The 21,774-nt window shown below is 42.4% G+C and overlaps 4 protein-coding genes across 4 annotated transcripts; 1 reads left to right on the top strand and 3 right to left on the bottom strand.

Moving 5' to 3' along the window:
* Window positions 1-80: 80 nt before the first annotated feature.
* On the bottom strand, window positions 81-290 carry PG997_013580 (uncharacterized protein; the record flags this gene model as incomplete). The annotated part of the gene is made up of 1 exon (XM_066817894.1): window positions 81-290. One exon carries the CDS (start codon window positions 288-290, stop codon window positions 81-83), a length of 210 nt encoding a protein of 69 aa, XP_066663586.1.
* A 110-nt stretch (window positions 291-400) lies between these two features.
* On the top strand, window positions 401-900 carry PG997_013579 (uncharacterized protein; the record flags this gene model as incomplete). Its single annotated transcript, XM_066817893.1, has 2 exons — window positions 401-536; window positions 623-900. 2 exons carry the CDS (start codon window positions 401-403, stop codon window positions 898-900), a joined length of 414 nt encoding a protein of 137 aa, XP_066663585.1.
* Window positions 901-1,478: 578 nt separating this feature from the next.
* PG997_013578 (FabD/lysophospholipase-like protein) lies at window positions 1,479-1,972 on the bottom strand (the record flags this gene model as incomplete). Its single annotated transcript, XM_066817892.1, has 3 exons — window positions 1,479-1,689; window positions 1,739-1,877; window positions 1,924-1,972. 3 exons carry the CDS (start codon window positions 1,970-1,972, stop codon window positions 1,479-1,481), a joined length of 399 nt encoding a protein of 132 aa, XP_066663584.1.
* Window positions 1,973-17,196: 15,224 nt separating this feature from the next.
* PG997_013577 (uncharacterized protein) lies at window positions 17,197-21,518 on the bottom strand (the record flags this gene model as incomplete). The annotated part of the gene is made up of 6 exons (XM_066817891.1): window positions 17,197-19,005; window positions 19,095-20,748; window positions 20,790-21,066; window positions 21,115-21,168; window positions 21,218-21,284; window positions 21,357-21,518. The coding sequence occupies 6 exons, from the start codon at window positions 21,516-21,518 to the stop codon at window positions 17,197-17,199; spliced, it is 4,023 nt and encodes a 1,340-aa protein (XP_066663583.1).
* Between the last annotated feature and the right edge of the window lie 256 nt (window positions 21,519-21,774).

Here is a 21,774-nt window from a genome sequence, read left to right as displayed (position 1 = left end):
TAACAACGTCCAGAAGCTCTCACTACAAAACTTGATGTGACATAAAGAATTCGACCCGAACGCCGTGCCTACTACCGAGTTCAGTCCTCACGCTGCCCGTTGCACCACCATAGCCCGACGTGCGTCAAGTACCCCTTTAAAGACGCCCTGAAGGAGGGCGGGACGAAGCGCGACAGGCCACTCTGCCGGTTCGGCGCCCCGTGAAAGCTGGTGTCGAAAACGTGGTTCACCGAGGACGGCCTGCTCGAGTTAGAGGAACCACCCAATAGTGACTGGTACAACCAGAGCATGGCGATCGGGCTCAGGCATAAACACGATATCACGATTCAGCCTGACGCAGTCGATGGAGCTGGCGCTGTTATGGTATATCTGTAACTATGCCACAAAGCCAAACGCGCCGATGCGGAAGCAGCTGGTGTTCGCGTCCGAACTCCTCGAGCTGATGCGGCACGCTGCTGCTGACAGGGGCCAGCGGCAACCGGCGGCGTTGAGCGGTGGCGTCACCCTGCACTCGGGCGCGAACATCGGTTTCGAAGGTAGCAACGAGATCGTGAGGCGGATCTCGGAGGGGGAGATGCTGCGGTGGAAGAGCAAGACTATGCACCAGTTCGACTAGGCGCAGGGGAGCTCCGCGAAGTACTGCGCCACGGGGACGACTCGCACCTGCCGACGCCGGGGCTCTTCTTTTACGTACAAGGCATTCTCGTCATGACGCGGAACCTGCACGTCGGTCTGAAGCTGGTGAAAGGGGCGCCGTTCACGACCGCCGCCGTCGCGGAGGACGTCACCTTCCACTTAGGTCCGACCATAGCCGTCCTCCTACAGTCGGACTCGATCGCCGACTTGGCCATCCCAGGCCTGTCGAATTCGATACCATCCTTTTCAGCGCCTTCAGAATAAACATTCGGGAGTCCTAGATATCGACTACGTCCCCAAGTCCGGTACCGATACCCAAAATTTGTAACTGGCTTCGGTCGGGAAACTGCTTCTTAGCCTCACTGATAATAACCTCGTATAGGTTATCCAAATCCTGCATCGATAATTTAATCTTATCTCGGCTAAGTTTAATGGATTTGAAGAACGTCGTGGCGGTCGAGGTCGTATAGGCAACTTACTAGATCGTACAGCTTTAGAAGGCCGCAGATGGGTCGTATATCGTGAAAAGAGTGGGGCCTGTATTAACATTCGCCTTCGTGATCGCTAGAACAGTACTGCGAAACGTTAGGAATACCTGTTGCAGTGCTACCGCCTAGTTTATTATAATAGCATATGTTGTAGCTACAGGCTACCAACTGCCAGTGGCTGCCTGTTTCTCTAGAGTGGATTAGCTAGCAAGCCAGAACGGCTGTAGATAGAGCATAACAACAACATCATTGCATCTCCAGCCTTTAGTCCTAACAGCATACGTCTTCGTACATGTTACGTGGCGCAACCCCAGATCTATGTGGGCAGGTATCGGTGGTGGGCTGGCCTTGGCTTCACTGCGTTACGCACGCCGGTTCCGTACAGATTTCTCGAACGACTTGTTTAATAGTACCCTCGAGCGCTGTAGCAGAGAAGGCACCTTTCGGCGGGGCAATCGGTAGGAGTGTCCGTTTCGGCGTGAAGGCGGCCCGGCCGACATTCTCGTACGCTCGTATACATTCGTCGACCGTTATTCTTAGTCTTTTAAGCATAATCGCAATAATCCTTATCGAGTTATTAATAAATAAGACAGTCGTAATAAGGGGAAGTATACCCGCCAGTGCTCGTGCCGCCGATTAGGTCGAAGTATTCGCATGGCCTAGGGACTCGATCGAGGCCTTTTAATTCACGAATGCGTTCCATGATGTTCTCCAGGATTAAGAAGCTGGACTTCCCACGGATGCCGCCGCTATCTTAGGTTGTTAGATAGAGCATTGGACATGACAACCGGGGACTTACCCAGGGAGAGGATCCTCAGAGGCGGATTAGGATTGCTGCTCGAATCCATCGGTCGGTCTAGGCCAGAGTATTAGGTATGATGATTGATTCTTTCGATGCTTCTAGCGTCTTCGTTTGGGTAGCGAAGTCGCCGGGTATGTCGAGTCTCGAGATTGCCAGATGCTGGAGGCGCCAGCCTGATGCGGCTGACATTGCTAGGACGCGCGACCCCGCGCGACCTTGCGAGCGCTGCCGTCCAATCAGCATCATGGCACGGTATGGTAACTGCTGCGACCGGCTGCGAAGGGTGATTGAAGGGCGTGGTGATCGAGTTGAACAGTCATTTTGGCTACACTGGATAAGGATTTCTCTTTCGATATCGCGTGGTTTAATAAAAAGTAATAGGTAATCGAAACAGAGTTTAGCCCGACTAAATAACCCAAGTAGTGGCAAGTATTGTCTATGTCGAGGCACTTGCTTATTGCTTTAATAGACGGGGATCCGTTGTCTAGCGGGCTACCCATTAAAAGCCAGGCCTACTGCCACTAAAAGAGACGAAACTACATAACGCTCCACAGGTACTGTGACTTCAATTCATGGCCTGACTGCGGTCCTAGCGTCGTCATTTCAACCTACGACCCTTCGCATTTGATTTTCCGACAAGCCCCGAATAAGATCATGAAGATGGCCTCCCAACTGTCGAAACCTCGACACCACTAAATGCTTTCTATAATTACTCAAAGGTCGAAGAATAACAAGAAAGCAAACACCATCCCTTACAGCCTTCGCGCAGTCCGCCGCGCCCGATCGACGCACGCACGATACGGGACGACGACACCGGCGAACCGTCTTGGTCCCCGACCCTAAAACTACACCTGCAATAGAGATGGCCCTTAGCTATCAGCTTGCGAATAAGCCTGACATGGACCGGCGCGAGATAGTGGATTTTATTGGATGGGAGTTTGAAGTAGATGTATTTGGGACGGGTATTTCCTGAGCCCTGGATACATAAAGCGTAGAACGACTCTGAAGACAGTCAGCTCAAAGTTGCCCGCCCTTCTATCCAGGGTGTAATCCACCGATCCACTTTTGGCTCCAAGGCAGCTGGAATACAGGGCTTAGCGGTCAGCGCCAAATATGCATCCCTACAGCAGCCATGCTTGGCGATGACCGGTACTTCTCCTACATCGCTTACGCAAGACGTAGGGGCCCCACATTATTTCTGGTTCTTAGTTTTAATATTAAACAAGCGGACGCTAAACTTAGATTTTACTATATAATATATAGTCGTTTAGTTAATATTACTCGAAATTATATTTATCGAATTATAATTAAACCGTTTCGTATTATTTAAAATAACGTAAAAAAGTAAAGACTCGTTCACGATAATTTTATTAACGACGAAAATATATAATACGCGATAATAATCTCGATTTAAAAGCCGCACGCGAGAATAGTTTAAAAGAAGCTTTTAATAATATCGATAAAATATTATAAATAAGTTAAAATAATCCCATTAATTCGGAAAAAAAGAGGTAGCCGATTCGAAATATACTTTAAATTAATAAAAAAATAAAAACGAAACAAGTCCCGGTAAAATCGTTAAATATTACCGCGATAATCGTGCGGCTACCGGAATAAGCGGTCTTAATAACGTTTATATACGTTTTTATAAAAGACCCCTCGGCGCTTTAAAAGACGTATAGAAAACTCCGTATTATTATCGAGGTAATAAAAAAAAACGAGGATAATAATAAAGTTAATTATTACGAAGGACTTTAATTAATATAATTAGCTTTAAAGCGAAAAGGAGGTGCGATTAAAAAAATAAAGAGAGGCGGATCCGATTATTTATTTTATAGCCGAATTCGGCTTTAATAATTTACTCTCGCAGGGTGTGACGGCTAAGCACGAAGCTTAAGCTTTATACTAGCTAGCGATAAATTAACGGCTATTCTTAAGTTATATGAACCCCGTCCGGGGACCTTATATAGGTGCGGCCTTCGTCCCTACCGTAGATAGCTTCTTTTTTTCTTTTTATCTTTATTATTTTCGTTAATAAATATTTATATTTATCGCTGTGGCTATATTTTAATCTACGTTAATACTCGCCGTGATATAATAATAGAGATTATTTAAAGCCGAGGTTATTTTATCTCTTAAGCTTAATTATTTTCTATTTTTTTTAAATACGTTATTATTTCGCGTTTTTTTTTCTATTCCGCTTACCTATAAATTTAGCGACGAATACTCCCCTTTTAAAAGACGATAGTTTTTTCGATAACCGCACGATTTATGCCGTACTAGCGGCTATTCCTTTTAAAAGTTTCCTCCGGCGCTCGAGTTAAGACCCGAGGTGCCGCATTAGGATGATCTAGAGCTAGAGCTTATAATTTTAACCCTCGTAGGGCCGTAGAGGCTTCCGCCTTTAAAAAAAAGGCACTAGAGCTACCTATTACAACCACCGACCCCCTCGTTAAAATATTTTAATAATTAAAGTTTATAATAAACCGCTTTACTTAATTAAAGGGCTAATCCGATATTATTTTAATTACCTCTTAACTTATCTTTTTATTACTTTTCGTAAAGCGAGGGTTTAAGTTATTTAACTCGCTTTTACCTTAACGGTAATTTTTATATAAAATAACCGTTATCGCGATAACGTTAAAATATACCCTTAAATTACGAAATCCGGATTAATTAACGAATAAAGTCTCTCTTACCTTTAAAAAATAAGAAACGCTTACGTTTTATAAATTAAAATATAATACGTAGCTTTTCTCGAACGAAAATACTCGATTCGCTTAGTTTATATCGTTAATCTCAAGGCTTATTATAATTATATTAGCCCTTTATTTCGATAAGAGCTCCTCGTTAATATACTTTATTTCTCGTAAAGTATACGATTTATTACGATTATCGTTTAATAACCTTAACCGTAAAGGTATAATTAAAAACGAGTTAATTAATTTTTAAATAAACCTCGATACGAAATTCTTTAAGTTTTACGCGAAGTTTATTAAGTTAATTAATTTAATTAAAATTCCGTATTTAAAATAAAAATACGAGCTAAATCGAAAACTTATTAACCGATTATAAACTTTTATTTTATATTATTATATAAACTCGTTTTTAAATTTTTAAAAATTCTACGTATATTACTCCGAGGTATATTAATAGTTAAAAGAAATAATTAAAAAGTTTTTACCCCGGGCGACTAGGTTTTCTTATATAAACGCTAAAATAATAGCCCGGCGCTCCCTCGAACTTATTACGCTTAAGCTAAGCGCCCCGGTTACCACGTTAATCTATTTAGCCGCCTCGGTAAAAACGCCCACTAACGCTCCTTAGGCGACTACACCCGCTATACGCGAATCGCCAGCTCTTAAAACTATACCGAACCCTCTTAAGTTTACCTATTATAACTATAAAAAAGCTGGCCACTTTACTAGTCGATACCCGAAAAATCGTATAGATATAAATGCGATTACCGAGCAGATTAAATTTCACAGCTTGTCGAAAAAGTCGGAAAAAAAAAGCTTAAATAAAGTTTCCCGCTTAAGCTTTATATTTAATATTAATTAATTAACGATAAAAATAATCGAACTCTTTTTTCTTAAGAACTTAATCGGAAATAATGTTTTTATTATTAACATAATAATTAAAAAAAATAAAATCGTTATTTCTTTACGCGTATTAATTAATATTAAAATATAAGTATAATTATTAACCGATAAAGCGTTTTACGCACGCCTCGCTTAAGCTTAGTCTTTCTTTTAAACCGTTTATAATAAACCGGTTACCGTGAAAAGATTTAAAAATAACGTAGTTTACTAATAAGCGAGATATATTATATACCGAGACACTTTTTTAATTAATTATACTTTTTAAATTTTAATACGTTTTAATTTTATAATTACAATGCTTAATCTTTTATTAGAAAAACGGATCGATTTAGCGATTTAAGCGACGCGAAACCCTGTAAAATATATTAATTAAAGAGCTGCTACGAAAGCTTTTAATGTCCCACGAACTTCTTTAAACTACCGACTCCACGGCCGACCTTTATAACGCGAAATCGGATATTTTCGACGAAAATTAAATCCGATTAAAAAGGAGGTGCTTCGTAATTATATAATTAATTTAAATATCCGAGGATGCCTCCTAATATAGCTAGTGTAGAAGATATGGCCAATCTCTTTACCGCGTCGCGCGGCGGCGAATACGTCGGTAAGCACTGGGTTAGGCGATTTATTAACCGTAACCTAGACCTTAAGACTAGAATAAATCGTCGATACGATTACTAGAGGGCCCTTTACGAGGATTTAAACGTTATTTCCGGCTGGTTTAAACTAGTCGTAAATATTAAGGCTAAATACGGTATCGTTAATAAAAATATATATAATTTCGATAAAACCGGTTTTATAATAAATATAATCGGGTTAACCCTCGTCGTAATACACGCCGATCGGCGTAGGAAGGCGAAATCGGTCTAGCTTAATAATCGGGAATAGTCGACGGCGATTAAATGTATTAATTCGTAAAGCTAGTATATTTCGCCGTTCTTAATTATTTAAAGTTAATATTACCTAGCGAATTAAGCTACCGAATACGATTTACCGGGTAATTAAGTAATTAAACCGATTTCGAATAGTTAAATAAATAATAAAACAGGCTTAAATTAAATTAAATATTTCGATAAGTATACTAAATCGCGAACGAAGGGTTTATATCGCTTTTTAATTTTCGACGGCCACGAGAGCTATATTTCGGCTAAATTCGAGATATACTATAAAAACAACGGCATTATTACGCTTAGTATGCTTCTTTACTTTTTTTATTTATTTTAATTATTAGATATAGTATTTTATTCGCTTTTAAAGCGCGCGTATTCGAAAGAAATCGAGCTATTTATTAAAACCTCGATTAATTATATTACGAAACTCGAGTTTTTTATCACGTTTAAGGCCGCGTATTTTACTATTTTTACGGAAATTAATATTAAATTTAAATTTAGCGTATTTAATTTAATACCTTATAACCTTAACGAGGTAATTAATAAGTTAAATGTGCGTCTCCGGATATTTATACCTAGCCCGTCGCGTCCGGGGACGGCTAGCACTTACGACCTTTAAACGTCGTTTAATTTTTTAATAAATAACTAAACACTTTTCTTTTATTAAAAAAAAATGTTTACTTATTAAAAAAGCTTTTTAATATTAATTTTAAAAGCGATAAACTAAATAACGAAAAGTATATATATAGTCGTATATAAAATAACCCTTATAAAGGATTAAATACGCATATTATAAAAGGCTAATTTAGCTTTTTCGAAACGCCGGAGAGCTAAAAAATCGCGAGTCCAGCTTAAAAAAGCCCTTACGATTAAGGAATCTCGAAGGCTACAGGACGAGAAAGCAAAAAAGAAACGGCCAGCGACTAATAAAGGCGAAAATAGTAGTTTATCGAAAAAGCGCGCGACGGGCGGCAGGCGCTGTAGGATCTGCGGCGAAACAGGCCATAATACGCGAACATATAAAAAAGATATAAAATCGAGTAGCGAATCGGATAGCGAGTAAATTTAATTAATAAAACGCGTTATAATTAAATAAATTTATATAAAAATATCGAAAAGTAGAAAAAATATCCCGGTATATAATATGTCCCGTTTATTAATAAACCACGTTATAGTTATTTAATTAATTTAAAGCTTTATTACGGTTAATTTTTAAATACACGGTTGCACTTTTTTACGATATACCTCTTAAAAATTAATTTAAGCGATCCATAAGATTTCTAAGTAATTATTAAACTATAGTTTTTTTTTTTATTAGTTAATACTAAACTACGGCCGTTAACGCTTTTATTTCACTCCGGATTTATCGTATTAAAAGGATTAACGTTTCGATATTATTATGCCCGTATAGAACCTTCGACGAAAACTCGATTAAAAGGCATAGCGCGATATAAAGCGAAGAGACCGTCGATAGAGAGCACGAAAGCTTAATTAAGTTCTATTAACTATAATAGCTATTATTAAAATTTTAAAAAAAACTATAAGAGCTATATTATAAAAGTAAAGTTAACGAGAGGCGTTATAAAAAATAAATTAGGCATTTAAAAGGGCCTTTATATTACCGAGCCGACCTCGTAACCTTTCGAAGCGCCTGAGTTTATCTCCCCTTTTTTTAAACGTTTATTTAATCTTAAAGGACGTTTATTTTCGTAACCTACGGCGCCCGGTTAATTATAAACACCACGTTATTAATAGATATTATTTCTTAGTCTTTATTTTTAACCGGTTAATCGAAAACTCTTTATAATAAAAAACGAAGTAACCCGGGACGAGATTTTTTAAAAACTGTTTTAAGATTACGAAGAATTCTACGACGTTTTTTCGAAAGTAAAGAGCGATTACCTGCCCCCGTACCGGGATAGCGACTATAAGATTAAATTAATCCTTAACGCTCTTTTTATATAAACGTATTTATTTTATAATATATTTACCGATTAATTAATTACTTTAAAAGAATATTTCATTAAAAACCTTCGAAAAGAATAAATCGTATTTAATAAAGCTAAATATAAATCCCTCGTTTTTTTCGCACGAAAACTTAACGATAATCTTTAATTTTATATCGATTACCGAGAGCTAAATATATATATTAAAAAAGACCGTTACTTTTTACCTTTAATCGGGGAGATATTAAAGCGTATCGTACGCGTAAAAGTGTATATTAAGCTAGATATCCGATAGGCTTTTTATCGGATTAAAATAAATAAATAATCGGAGGACCTCATTACTTTTCGAACGCGTTTCGAATAGTATAAATACCGGATAATACCTTTCGGCTTTTATAATAATTTTAGTATATTTTAACGTTATATTAATAAAGTTTTATTCTCGTTCCTCGATAAATTTTATACCGTTTACGTCGACGATATTTTTATTTTTTTTAAAAACTTAAAGGCTTATAAAAAGTATATTCGTTAAGTTTTATAAAAGCTACGCGAAGTAGGCCTTTAAGTAAACATTAGGAAAAGCGAGTTCGGCGTAATTAAAACTAAGTTCTTTAGCTATATTATTTCGACCACGGGTATCTCGGTCGACCCCGAAAAGGTGACCGTTATAGCTGCTTAAAAACCGCTTACACGGGTACGGGAACTCTAGTCTTTCTTTAAATTTAATAACTTTTACCGTTAATTTATCGATAAATTTAACCGTATCGCGAAGCTTTTATATAAATTAACCGCGTTCTCGTTTTAAGAATAAATTTAAGAATATTAATCCTTTTTAAACGAGCTTAAAGCCGCTATTATTAACGCGTTAATCCTTTCGCATTTTTATAAAGACCGCGCTATTAAGGTAAAAATTAATACTTTTAACGAGGTCGTATTAATAATGCTTATATAAAAAAACGATTAAAGCGAATAGTATTTAGCTGCTTTTTTTTTAAATAATAATATCGACGGAATATAATTATATAATCTATAATAAAAAGCTTTTAATTATAATACGCGCCTTATAAAAATAAGAGTAAACGCTAGTTTTTTACCGACGTCGATTCGATATTTATATTAATTATTAAACCTTATAATATTTCGCTATAAAACGAAAGCTTAACTCGAGTTAAGTTTTATAAAATTAATTCCTTTCTCGCTTTAATTACTAGCTTTATTATAAGCTTAATAAGTAAAACTTAGTTATTAATACTTTTTCGTAAAAGGCCGAAGACTTAGTAACGTAGTAAGCTATTAAGGAATAAAATAAAACTTAAGTCCTCTTTTTTCTTAACGCGTTCACAGGCGGTATATTAATAAATTTAGTTATAGCGCTTTTTTTAAACGAGTAAATAATACTTCCCGCCGATTAAGGCCGCATAGAGGAGACCGAAGAGCCGGAAGAGTTTTAAAAAATTCTACTAGTTAACGCGATATTGTTCGCTAACCGGAAATCCTTTAAATTAAACTAAGAGCGGTAGTGTGTATCGAACGAGGACGAAAACTACACTTTTCACAACGAGCTACTATTATTTTAAAAGAGGTTAATAATATTAAATAAAGAGGACTTTTAAACGCGCCTATACGACGAGTTTTATCGTTTATTTAACCGCGCTTATCCGAGGCGGAATAAAATACGTAAAATATTTTAAGAGCGATATACGTAGCCGAGCATAAGAGCTTTTATCGATTAATATTATATTTACTGCCCCGAGTGCCTACGCAGCCGCGCGACCCGTTAAAAGCCGGCAGGATTACTCTAGCCTTTCCTTATTTCGGAACGCCTTTAGTAATATGTGAGCATAGACTTTAAATTAATACTAAAAGATAAAAAGGGTTACGATTCGGTTTTAATAATTATTAATAAATTAAAAAAGCGATTTTTCTCGATTTTTACTTATAAAACGTGCACGGTAATTAAATTAACGAAGCTTTATTACTTTTTCCCTTAGCGGATTTATAGTACTCTTAAAACTATTATTTCGAATAAAGGCCTTTAATTTATAATAAACTTCTCGAACGAGCTTACGAAACTAATCGGTATTAAGCTATAGCGGTTTACGGCCGAGTATTCTTAAACCGATAAATAAACGGAGATCGTTAACTAGTTTTTTTAAATAAAACTACGGCTTTTTATCGGTTATTTTTAAGACGACTAGTTAAATTTATTACCTTACCTCGATTTCGCGCATGCTACTTAGCCTTATAATAGCACCGGGCTTTCACCGGTAAAAATAAAAATAAGGTATTTATTAAAAATAATTTTCGATTAAAAAACACGTTCACGTATAACGTTATTATTACGAAAAAAGCTTTTAAAAGAAAAAGCACGAAGCTTTACGAAACGCCGCGACGAGGTTATCGTTTTCGTTAAAATAAACATATAAAAAACTTAAAAGGTTTAACGGAAATAAATAAATAAAGCCCGTCGGCTTATCGATTAATAAATTAAGAATATAGTTTATATTCGTTATAAAAATTAAAGTATTAATCGTTTTTATAATAACTTAAATAATTTTTACGTAAAACCGTATAAGGTCTTAAATAACCCGTACGAAAACGTTTACGAGGTCGACCTCCTCGTCGAAATAAAAATTAACCGTGTAATTAATATTAATAAACTATTTAAAATATTTTAAAACCCGGTGCTCGGATAACGTATTATACCCTTAAATTTTATAATAATCGATAAAGAATAAAAATATACGGTCTTAAAAGTAATTTCTTTTAAGCTCTTAAAGGGTAAGCTTTAATATTAAGTCGATTAATTAAGTTATAACTTAAACTTTATATAATACCCGGCTATTAATTTAAAAAACGTAGCTGTGCGAGTAAAAGAGTTTTACGAAGTAAACCCGGACGCGCCGAGATTACCACTTAAGCTAAAGGAATAAATTACGGCAGTAGTTAATAATAAACTATTAAGCGATATCTTTAATAATAAGCTTTTATAAAAGGTTAAAAAAAACGTGACTAAAAAACGCCGTCGGCGCCACGGTAAATAATAAACGGAACCGGCCCTGCTAAGCCTCCGTGGAGAAGGGGGTAGTGTAACGGCTAAGCACGAAGCTTAAGCCTTACACCAGCTAGCGATAAATTAACGGCTATCCCTAAGTTACACGAACCCCGTCCGGGGACCTTATATAGGTGCGGCCTTCGTTCTTACCGTAGATAGCCTCTTTTTTCCTTTTTATCTCTATTATTCTCATTAATAAATGCATATGCTTATTATTATAATTATATCCTAGTCTACGTTAATACTCGCCGTAATACCGACTAGCTTAAAGTATTTAATTACTCGGTATTAATCCGGGTATAATAAATTAAACACTTAGTTTTTTACTTATACTTATTTTTTATAAGTTAAGCGAGTAACGGTTTTTTAAAATAGCTATGTTTTATTTATATAAAAAAATTAACCTTATAATAAAAAAGCTTAGCGATTAATTTACACCGTGCTAAAAGTACTTTATATAATTCGCTTAATTTTTATACTTTATATATTAACTTTAAAAGTAAACTTTATCTTTTATTAATACCGCTTTTATTATTAATATTTACTTTATAATCGAAAAACTAGTTAGCTATATATTATTACCGTAATATATAAACTAAACTTAAAAGACTTATATTCTTTCTTTTAAATAAAGTTATCTAGTTAATATTCGCACTAAGGTTAACGAGCAGTGTAACGATTTCCTTCGTTGCGTGGCGTAATGCTACGGTATATATTAAAGGAGTGTCGCCGTTCTCATTTTTAATATCGACTTTTATACTTTTTTACGCGAGGTACCGGATAATTTCGGGCAATGCCATAACCGCCGCAATGTAAAAAGGCCGTCCTGGCTCTTATATAAAACGCTGGCAACGCCCTTAATTTAAGCAGGTACGTTATTAATTCACCTTATCCTTAGGCAAGTGTAACGAATAACGGTAATAGTGTTTTACGTTCCGTATTCGCGACTGCATTAATAGAGATGCCTTCACGGTGCAGGAAAAATATAACGTCCTTATATCCATAAGATATCGCGTGCCCTATTAGGTTGCAGCCGACCTCCTTGTCGGTAGGTATACGCCCCCTAAAAGCAGGGCCGGGGTTGGAAATATACAGTTCTTCCTATAGGTGAAAGCTTACCCTAGTATTCTTTGCCTGCGAAAGCGAGAAAATAATTCTGCTTTCGTTTACCCTGGGGATATAAACAATGCTTATATAAAGCTCCGGGTAATTTTTTATATTTTATTTATAAAATAACTTAAGGAGGAAATAGTAATAATTACGATTATAGTAATAAAGACTTAAAAAGTCGTTAATATTAATTTTACTTATAATTATAAGTAAAAACTCTAATAGTAATAATAATAAGCGATTTATATACGTTTTCGTATTACTTAAATAAGTTTAATAAAAGTAAAAGGCCGAGTATAAAGATTAAGGGAGAAATAAACACTAATAAAAAGGATAAAAACGGGAGATAAAAAAACGAGAGGTCTATTATATATTACGGGCACTCTCTCGCGTTTATAGCTTAGACCTATGTTTCGAAGAAAATCGACGTCGGCGTTATATTAATTTAATAACTCCGGCTCCTTTCTCGATTAAACTAGGGTTTATTTTAAGAGTGTTTATCTCGAGAGCGTTCTTATTATAAAATAAGGGTTAAAGATAAGGCACTTATTAATTTTAGCTATTCTCGCCGGTAATAAGGTTTTAACCTAATAAAGTTTAAAGGTATAGTTTTTATTTATACTTATATTTACTAAAACCACTTAACGAAATACGCGGTTAATCGAGAGGTTTAATAAATTATTCACCGAGATAACTTACTCGCTAATATTCGAAATTAATAAGCGTTTTTAAAGGCTTTTAATTCTCTATTAATATTCTCCCCACGTATAGATTATTTAAAAAACGGTCCTAGCTTTTATATAGCTTAAAGTCGCTATAAGCTATCGAGAAGTTATAATCGTTTTATGCTAGTTTATGCCGAATAGCTGTATATCTTAAAATAAATGAGATTAGAATTAAATGCCGGTATAATAACGCCACCTTAAGTTGTCTTAGCCTTTATATCCCGCTGTACCACTGCCAACGAAGTAAACTGGATAGCACTTAATAATAAATCGGGTGGCAGTTATACGAGCGATATACCTAGGCACTTATAGAGGCTTAACCGGAATACTTAGTTCTTACCTTTTAAACGCATAGTGTGAAGTTTATACGCCCTATAAATAGTTTATTTAAACAGGTCGAATAACGGCGGCTTTTATAAGTTTAATTAAAGCGTATAAAATATATTAAAACCTATTTAATCACTGTAAAGTGTCGTATTTAACAAGGTTAAAAAAGGGTTAATTACTAATTTTAAGCTACGCTTATTACATAGGGATAAATCCGGGACTATTAATATACTTACTAAGATCGTAAAAAGAAAAGGTGTATAAAGTACGCGATAATATAAGGAATATAATTATACGATAACTAGGTTTTAAATTTATATTTAAATTGCTTAATATATACTAACTCGTATATATATACTCTTAGTTCGTAATTTACCTTGTTGTCCTCGAAAAGGCAGAAGATAATTAAAATAGCGCCACATTAACAGGGAGACCGACAATAGGCGCCAGTGTTTACCGGCATAAATACTCCTTAATCAGGCGTACCATCCGATGCATTTCGTTACACTCGCTTCGATTCACAGGTCCGTTTCGAGGTGAACAAACTATTGTCATTATCACACGATAAGCAGGATCTGATTCTGCCTTTCTATTTTACCAAGGGTTTCCGGCGTACCGGAAGCCGTGCCAGAGTAGCCCCGTCAACAAAGACCATACATTCACTCACTGCCGCCCCTGAAAAGGGGCTATACAGCTCTTATACTAGTATATATTAGGAAGCTCCTGACAATTGCTAGTTCTAGGCAGCTATTCGATTGATAAGAGTTATACTAAGGGGCCGAATAATCCATAGCCAGGAGAAGCCACCTCGTATATACGGCCTTCTTACCCTTGGCGCTAACTTGCCGTAAATAAGGGGAGCCCACACAGCCTTCCCAATAGAGCAACTTCACCGATAGTGTCTGGTTCTGCCTGGGTATCACAACCAGGGTTGTCAGGGCAGTTGGAACACCAGCGGCTAAACGGAGGACTATCATTTGTTCGCCAGCTTAACACCGCCCCTTGAATTGAAGGGGCAATTCGGCCAATATGCGAGCAAATCAAATCAGACCCTATCAGTGCCTCCCTGTATAGCTGAACAGGATCAAGGACCGCTCAAGTTAGGCCATAGACGAATCATAAACCGATGAGGGCATAACTATCGGCATGTCCCCTTGCATAACCCCCTTTCTTCCCTGACTACTACCGGGGCTAACTAGCCACTAACGATGGAGGCTGAGAAGGAGGCAATACGACCCCGGGCATATCACTACTGTACAGCCCCCTATCAAGGGTATTATTATTGGTGAACGAGGACCGCGCATACATGAAAAGGGATGCATCAGGCCATTTGAGCATAAGCCAAGGCGCTTGCTGGGATGAAGTAGAGCCTTCGGCTTATATTACAGATCTTTTGTCAGCATGGAGCGGTTCATCTTCCTTTCCATGGATGTTCGCCCAGGATATTCAGTTGTCGTCCTCGATAGTCTTCGATGCCATAGTCTCCTTTTTTATTTGCTCACCCAGCACCGAGACCCGGCGTGCCTTCTTCCCTATCGCAATCGTCCCGCGGTCTGGTTCGAATTTTTTCACGATGGGCACTTACTATCGTTGACGCTGCTAGTACCTCGATGGGCGGCATCCCACATCGTGGAAACAGCGGATCCTGCTCTCGTCTAGGACCATTGAAGGTACGGCAGCGGGCGGCCCTGTAAGTAAGTACAGTCGTGAAAAAAAACCACCGCGAGCTCCTCCGGCAGTCGAGAACTATGTAAGCGGTATCCGGGAGACCATCCAAATCAGCTACGCGGGGGCATGACGGCGGTCAACGTTTCGCCGCCAATTCGAGAATGCGGGACGCCGTGGCGGACATCATTCCCTGTCCGCGGAGCCGACCGGCATCGCTGGGTTCGGACTGCTTCGTGCCTGGAACGGGCTTGATCTCGGTGCCATTGGTTCTACAGCAATGATCAAATCGCCAAGAAAGAAGCCAGACTGGGGCGATCTCTGGTTTCGTATATAAGAATACTCCAATGCCAATATTCTCCCAAGAACCACGATTGGCAGGAGCACCCATACTCCAGAAACCGATTCGAGCTATCCCTAGATCCACGATCCCCGGAACTCCTATTTTTATGAAACAATCATCCCCATCAATAGCCTTACCACCCCCAGTCTGATCCAGTGGGCTCTCGGGCCTCTATTCTTTGCAACATCCCACACCTTGTGGACATCCCACGGCTGCCTGACCATGGCCCCAGCACCATCCGTAGCCACGGTGGGCTTGGGTGCACTTTCACCCTGGCCCGCACTGCATCCTGTAAGTACCAGCATCTGCAACTAGCAGAAAGCACACGGCGCAAGAGTGAATCATTAGAGGTGCACAAAGTGGGCGATGGGCTTTCCGGGGTCTGTGGAGACGACCCTGGGGTGATGTTTGGGTGTCCCTGCCCTGCCAAGATTGGCAATGGTGTGATTCAATACAGCGGAATCCCAACATATAAAACCATATCGGAAAAGACGCGGCGTAGTAATGGCAGGGGGTGCCCATAGTGGGTTCTGAGCATCCATCCAAGAAAGTCTGACTGCGTGAGGTGTATTACAGGGATCCTAAGTTTGCTTGTGGACGTGCATACATACAATATGCAGGGCTGCCGCTGTTCCGATCACACACTGAACCCCCCCCGGCTGCCTCTCCTACCTTCCCCGTCTGCCCCATCGTCTCACTCTAATCCGTCCTCTGCTCCGTTCTCTGTTACATTAGTGTGCTTTTCCATGTGCACCATCTTCCTGCTTGGGGCAAGAAACAGCCAAGAGATGCGGTCTCTTGGCACCACCATGGTCGGGCCTTGATCGCGTGGGTTGTGCTGGGATCCGCGTAGTGCCGATTGTAGTTAGAGATGGCCCTGGTTACACTCCTGGGGCCAACGGCTCTGCTCCGAGATCTTACCAAGGCCCTGCTGCCCCTGGCTAGTTCTTGGCAAGGTGAAGTGCAGAACAGCGTAGTGGCACTATAATAGCGCCCGATGCAGTCAAGCCAAGGGTGTACGATCCACACCCCACGCCGGAACCCTGAGGCTGTAAAGCACTCCCTTTTGGCGCTTCTCTATTAACACTAAGTTGACTTTGGAGGGGATTCATCACAGCGTATCGTCCCAAGACATTAACCTGAACTTACGGCTTACTCTGACCCGTTGGATCGCACATCATGGTGGCACGATAGCCATCTGACATCACGGACGAGGTAGTAGCTCTTTTTCCTAGCTGTCTAAAGAGTAGTTGCTTCGTATCTCCAGATTCTTTACCCCTTAACATGGGGCGGTAAATATACAGGCATCATGCCAACTTTCATTTTCGTTCTCTGTTTATACAGTCCAACCTAGGTGTGACACGCCCAGCACCCAACAAAGAACCTAACTAATAGACAAATACAATACACGGGTATATGCGCGTTTTCCCAGAAAAATGCACCACGAGGATCCAGTGCCTACCCATCAAACTCCTTTTTCTTCCTCGCATCTCGTCATCAAATCAATAAGGAGAACAGGCACCGCACCGCTGACACCTCCCGAGGCGGTGAGTGAGTGCATATACTATTACAGATAGTCGAGCTTTCATGAAGACTTTTGTGACCGCCTACGCTGCACTGGGCGAATCCGGATCTTCTTGCGGAGCCTTGACCTCGATCCGCGGCCTCGTCGCGCGCCGCGCCCTCCTCTCCGTGACGATTTGAGTAGTAGCGATGGTGGTGGTGGTGGCAGTAGAAGTAGTGGTCGCATCTTCATCATCCACCGGCGGTACGGGCTGATCCTTAATCTCATCAAGGACGACCAGGACGGCGTTGGTCATGATCGTCAGCAAGGAATCGTCCACGAAATCCAAGGGCGAAATAGGCGGCTCGGTCAGACGGGGTAGACTCAACGGCGCCGGCGACGATAAGGGCTCTTCTCCCTCTCCCTCTTCCTCTTCCTCCTCTCCCAACTCCTCATAATGCAGCATCTGCAGCTTCGACAGATCGCTATAAGCTCGATTCAACATGATATCCAGGAGCGACTTGAACCGAAGCAGGACATGCAAGCTACGGCGGACACTGTCCCTACTGTCGTCAAGAATGCGGCCGCCGGCGTCTTCTTCTCCTTCTTCTTCCGTCGCGACGACATTCTTGACAGTGAACGGCAGCCACCCGCCCGTCTGGACAAGGGCCTCGTCATCAGACTCGACACCTTCATTGGCGAAGAGAACAGTCGTCAGGGGCGGCACGATAGTCGTGTCGCGGGCAAAGAGCGCGCCCACAATCGAGTCCGAGGTCTCGAGCTGACTGAAGGTGATGAGACTGGTCCCACGCGGCCGCAATTTCGCAGAGGAAGAGGAGGGCGGCTTCCCGATAAAGAGTATAGCATTCTGCGACGAGGGATGTATAATGATACGTCCTTCATCCTTGGACATGAATTGTTTGCCGACGCTACCGCCGGCTGCCAGGTTGGGATACAGGCCGGCGACGAGGAGGGCACGTATCAGCTCTTTACTTGCTGAATTGGTGTTCAACGAAGGAGGACCGTACTGAGCTTGGGAAGCTGTGGAGTTGTCGCCGGCGGGCACGATCCCTCTCTTGACCAGAACATCGAGGATCGACACGGCGTTTTTGTGGATCGAAAGGAACAGATCCCATCGGAGGAAGCTCGTAATGGCTCGATCCCTAGCCATCTCCTCGCCGTATTCGTTCCGACAGGATCGTAACTCGTCATATGCTGAAAGCATCGATATGTGGTCGCTCGCGTGCCCGCCCCATTCTCGGTGGGCCGCTCTGGCCTCCTCTCTTGCTTCACGCGGGACGAAGAATAAGCGTGTGTCGCATGCAGCGGCCCCCAAGATAATCATGGGATCCAAGCAGCGGAAGATGATGCCCATGACAATCATCTTGGCTAGTGTTGGGTGAACAGGTATGTCGGCCAACAAGCGGCCCAATGGCGTGAGCTGTTCATCCCCCGTGAAAGCTTTTAGGCGTTTCAGGTGTTGAACAGCGGCCATGACCGCAGCTGTAGGGGGTGGTTGGATGAACTCGGCCAAGACTTCGGCAATGGGATGGTGGTAGTGCTGCTGGTAGTGCAGCTTCTTGATGGCGAGACACGTCTCCTGAAGATCGCTTCGCAAAACCTCGGGCAAGCCAACGGGTACCATTTCAGCGTAGCGCGCGCGAGAGAACAGGGCATAGTAAAAGCCGTTTTGGACGCGGCCGGCTCGACCCTCACGTTGCTTCGAATTTGACTTGCTCTCCCAGACACATCTCAAGCCGCCTATGCCCGTTAGTTGGTCATACCGCTTCTCTCGTAGCTTACCCGCGTCAATAACATGCTGGACGTCGGGCACTGTCACGGATGTCTCGGCGATGTTAGTCGCCAGGATGATGTTGCGGCAGCCAGGAGGTGGGTTGTCAAAAACCGCCGCCTGTTCTTCCCGAGGCACCATCGAGTGCAAAGATGAATGCGGTACTTAAACGGGTTTCTGAAGCCCAAGTTGAATATGTCCTGATTGACGAGCGCCCTATGCGTTTCGTTGATTTCCCTCAGGCCCGGAAGGAAAGCAAGGATAGCGCCTGCTTGGGTCGTCTCGCAAATACGCGCTATGACGGCTGCAACAGCTTGGGTAGGGACGTACTCATCCCGCCGCCCTGCTGCCAAGATGTCCCCACGGGAGCCATATTTGGTGTCAGTCTTATCGGTCTGGTCTGATGAAGATTCATTTTCTGGGTCATTTTCCTCAGTAATGTCCGCCATATCGACGTACGTGCGAAGCTCTTCGACGAGATATTCCGTCAATTTGGGGTCCGACCGGAGCAAATCTTGCAGCTCGGACGGGTGGCTTTCGTTCAGATCTGACATGATCTCGTCCAGGAACCGCGTTTGTACCGGAAAGGTACGCCCAGGGACGGAGATGGAGGGTGCCGGCACCGTTGCACTTCTTCGGCTGTCCGGCGAGCCCAAGTAGTTGGCGAACAGCTCAGTGTCCAGGGTAGCACTCATAAGCACGACTTTGGGTGCCGGAAGACCACGCGCGTGGCGAGACTTGACGGCTTTCTTGACCATGGCCACGAGAAAGTCGGTCAGGAGGTCGCGCTCATGAACTTCGTCAATCAAGATATGCGAGGCGTAGTTCATAACCCCATCGGCGTCCGCCTTCATTTGCGCCAGCAGAACACCAGTCGTGCAGAACGTGATACTGCCGTGGGGCCGGGGTGGCCTTGAATCGAAGCGAACTTGATAGCCCACAGTTTCGCCCAGAGGTTGACCCCTCTCAGCAGCGACACGTACGGCGACCGAGGTGGCCGCGATGCGGCGAGGTTGTGTGCATATGATATTGCAATCGGCTCCATCCCCACGCTCAATGGCATCGTCCAGAAGGATTTGGGGCACTTGCGTGGTCTTTCCCGACCCTGTTGCACCCACGACGATGGAGAAGGGGGCTCGTACATCCTGGATCATTGCCAATACCTGGTCGCGATATTGGCTCATGGGCAACGAAACTAGATGTCGGCGCATGTCTTCGAGCCCAGGGGTGGTCTTGAGCGTTTCAATACGTTGTTGCATGTCCTTGTTGAAGGCTCTCTTCCATGGCCCTTCAGGTAAACGACGAAGGCTGAATGGTCGATCATCAGTCTCTGTCGGAGCCAGCATAGCTACGCCGCCCTCAGGTCTTATCTCCTGGGCCAGAAACGGGTTGGTGACGGTTTCCATTAAACCAAGCACACTGGATGGGAGATGGAGGGGAACCGGATACAAGGGCCTGGGCATCTTCCCACCACTTCTCTCAAGAGCTCGATGGAATCCGGGAACTAAACCAGGGTTCTCCTTGACGAGCTGCATGGCCATCGCCATCATCGCGAACTTGGCCGCCACCTTCTCTGATACCGTGGCAGCGGCTGCGTCGCACACATGGTCGCCTATTTGGACAGTGGTGTGAACAAAGCCAGGCATGCGGGAAAAATTCTTCTTGTGGCTCAGCTTGAGGCTAACAAGGCGACGCCTGGTCTGGCTGTAAAAGTCAAGGAAGTGATGGGCCGTCTCGACCGTCGGTGCCGTGGATTGGTCCTGATCAGGAAATGCCAAGAGGCGAAATTGCCTCAATTGCTGAAACCTTTCCTCCAAACCAAGGCATGCCGCACGAGCTGCCGACGCCGCATCCGAGCATGCACTGGAGACGTGCATGTCAAGCTCCGGCACGGCAATGGAAACTTGGAAAATGGGCATCTTCCTCGCTCGAAAGGGGTGCTGGGCTCTGCGAAGAGAAAACTTGAATCGGGGGTGACTCCACGACGGGCGCAGAGGTTGTATAAATCGGATTGGGCCCAAACGAGCTTCCGGGTCGGTTGCGCCCTTCCAGAGGCATCTGGAGCAGCATAGGCATCCTCCAACGCTTTGTGGAGCTGGATCAAGACGCCAGAGTCGTGGAAACCAGCCATCAGTCGTACCATGGCATTGCTGGTGGCTTGGTCTCTTCCTTCACCCAAGGCTATGGCACTGTGGTTTATTTCACGGCCGATCCGAACTTGAAGCGTACAATGTCTCTTGTTGTCGCGAAGGGCAATGTTTCCGGTGAAATAGTCGCGATTGGCTGTAAAGGGTAGGTTCAGGGCTACGCTGATATCTTGAAGGCCTCTAACCACTGTCGCGAAGTCTTCGCTCCATAGCTTGGGGGGCAACAGAGGATAAAGGCGGGGATAGCTTTTGCTGCGTTTTTGCAGTAGAATCCCAATATCTTCAGCAGACCTTCCAGGTCCCGGGGCAGAGGAATCATCAGACGTGGCACTGGAGTCTGGGCGCGCTCGACGGTCCAAGATGTGCTGTACATTTACCGTTGGACTCGCGCACAAGGAGCGTGTGGCAGAGAAGGACCGCCGCGGCCAGTAGCAGACTGGGTAGCGCAGGCGGCGACTGCCGTCGAGGTTCTTGATGGCCAGCCATGATGTGCGCAGGTCACCAAGATGGCTGGCATACACCGCTAGCGACGGCCGAAGACATCGGTACATAACAAACAATCAATTGGATCGCCAGCTAAGAGAGGGATAGATGCCATGCATTTGAAAAGATGAGCCGCGGGCAGGCGGATAGGGACAAGATATTGAGGTGGTCGTAGTCGTTTGGAAATTGAGCAATCGATTGAGAAAGGACTTTACCAGCTGCATGGCTGGCTGCTGGGAGGATTAGCCGAGGCTGTCCC

Source organism: Apiospora hydei (assembly GCF_038363865.1).
Source record: "Apiospora hydei strain CBS 114990 chromosome Unknown utg000009l_segment0_segment0, whole genome shotgun sequence".
Lineage (NCBI taxonomy): Eukaryota > Fungi > Ascomycota > Sordariomycetes > Amphisphaeriales > Apiosporaceae > Apiospora > Apiospora hydei.
Note: the sequence above shows the minus strand (reverse complement) of the source record. Positions and strands in the feature narration are given on the sequence as shown.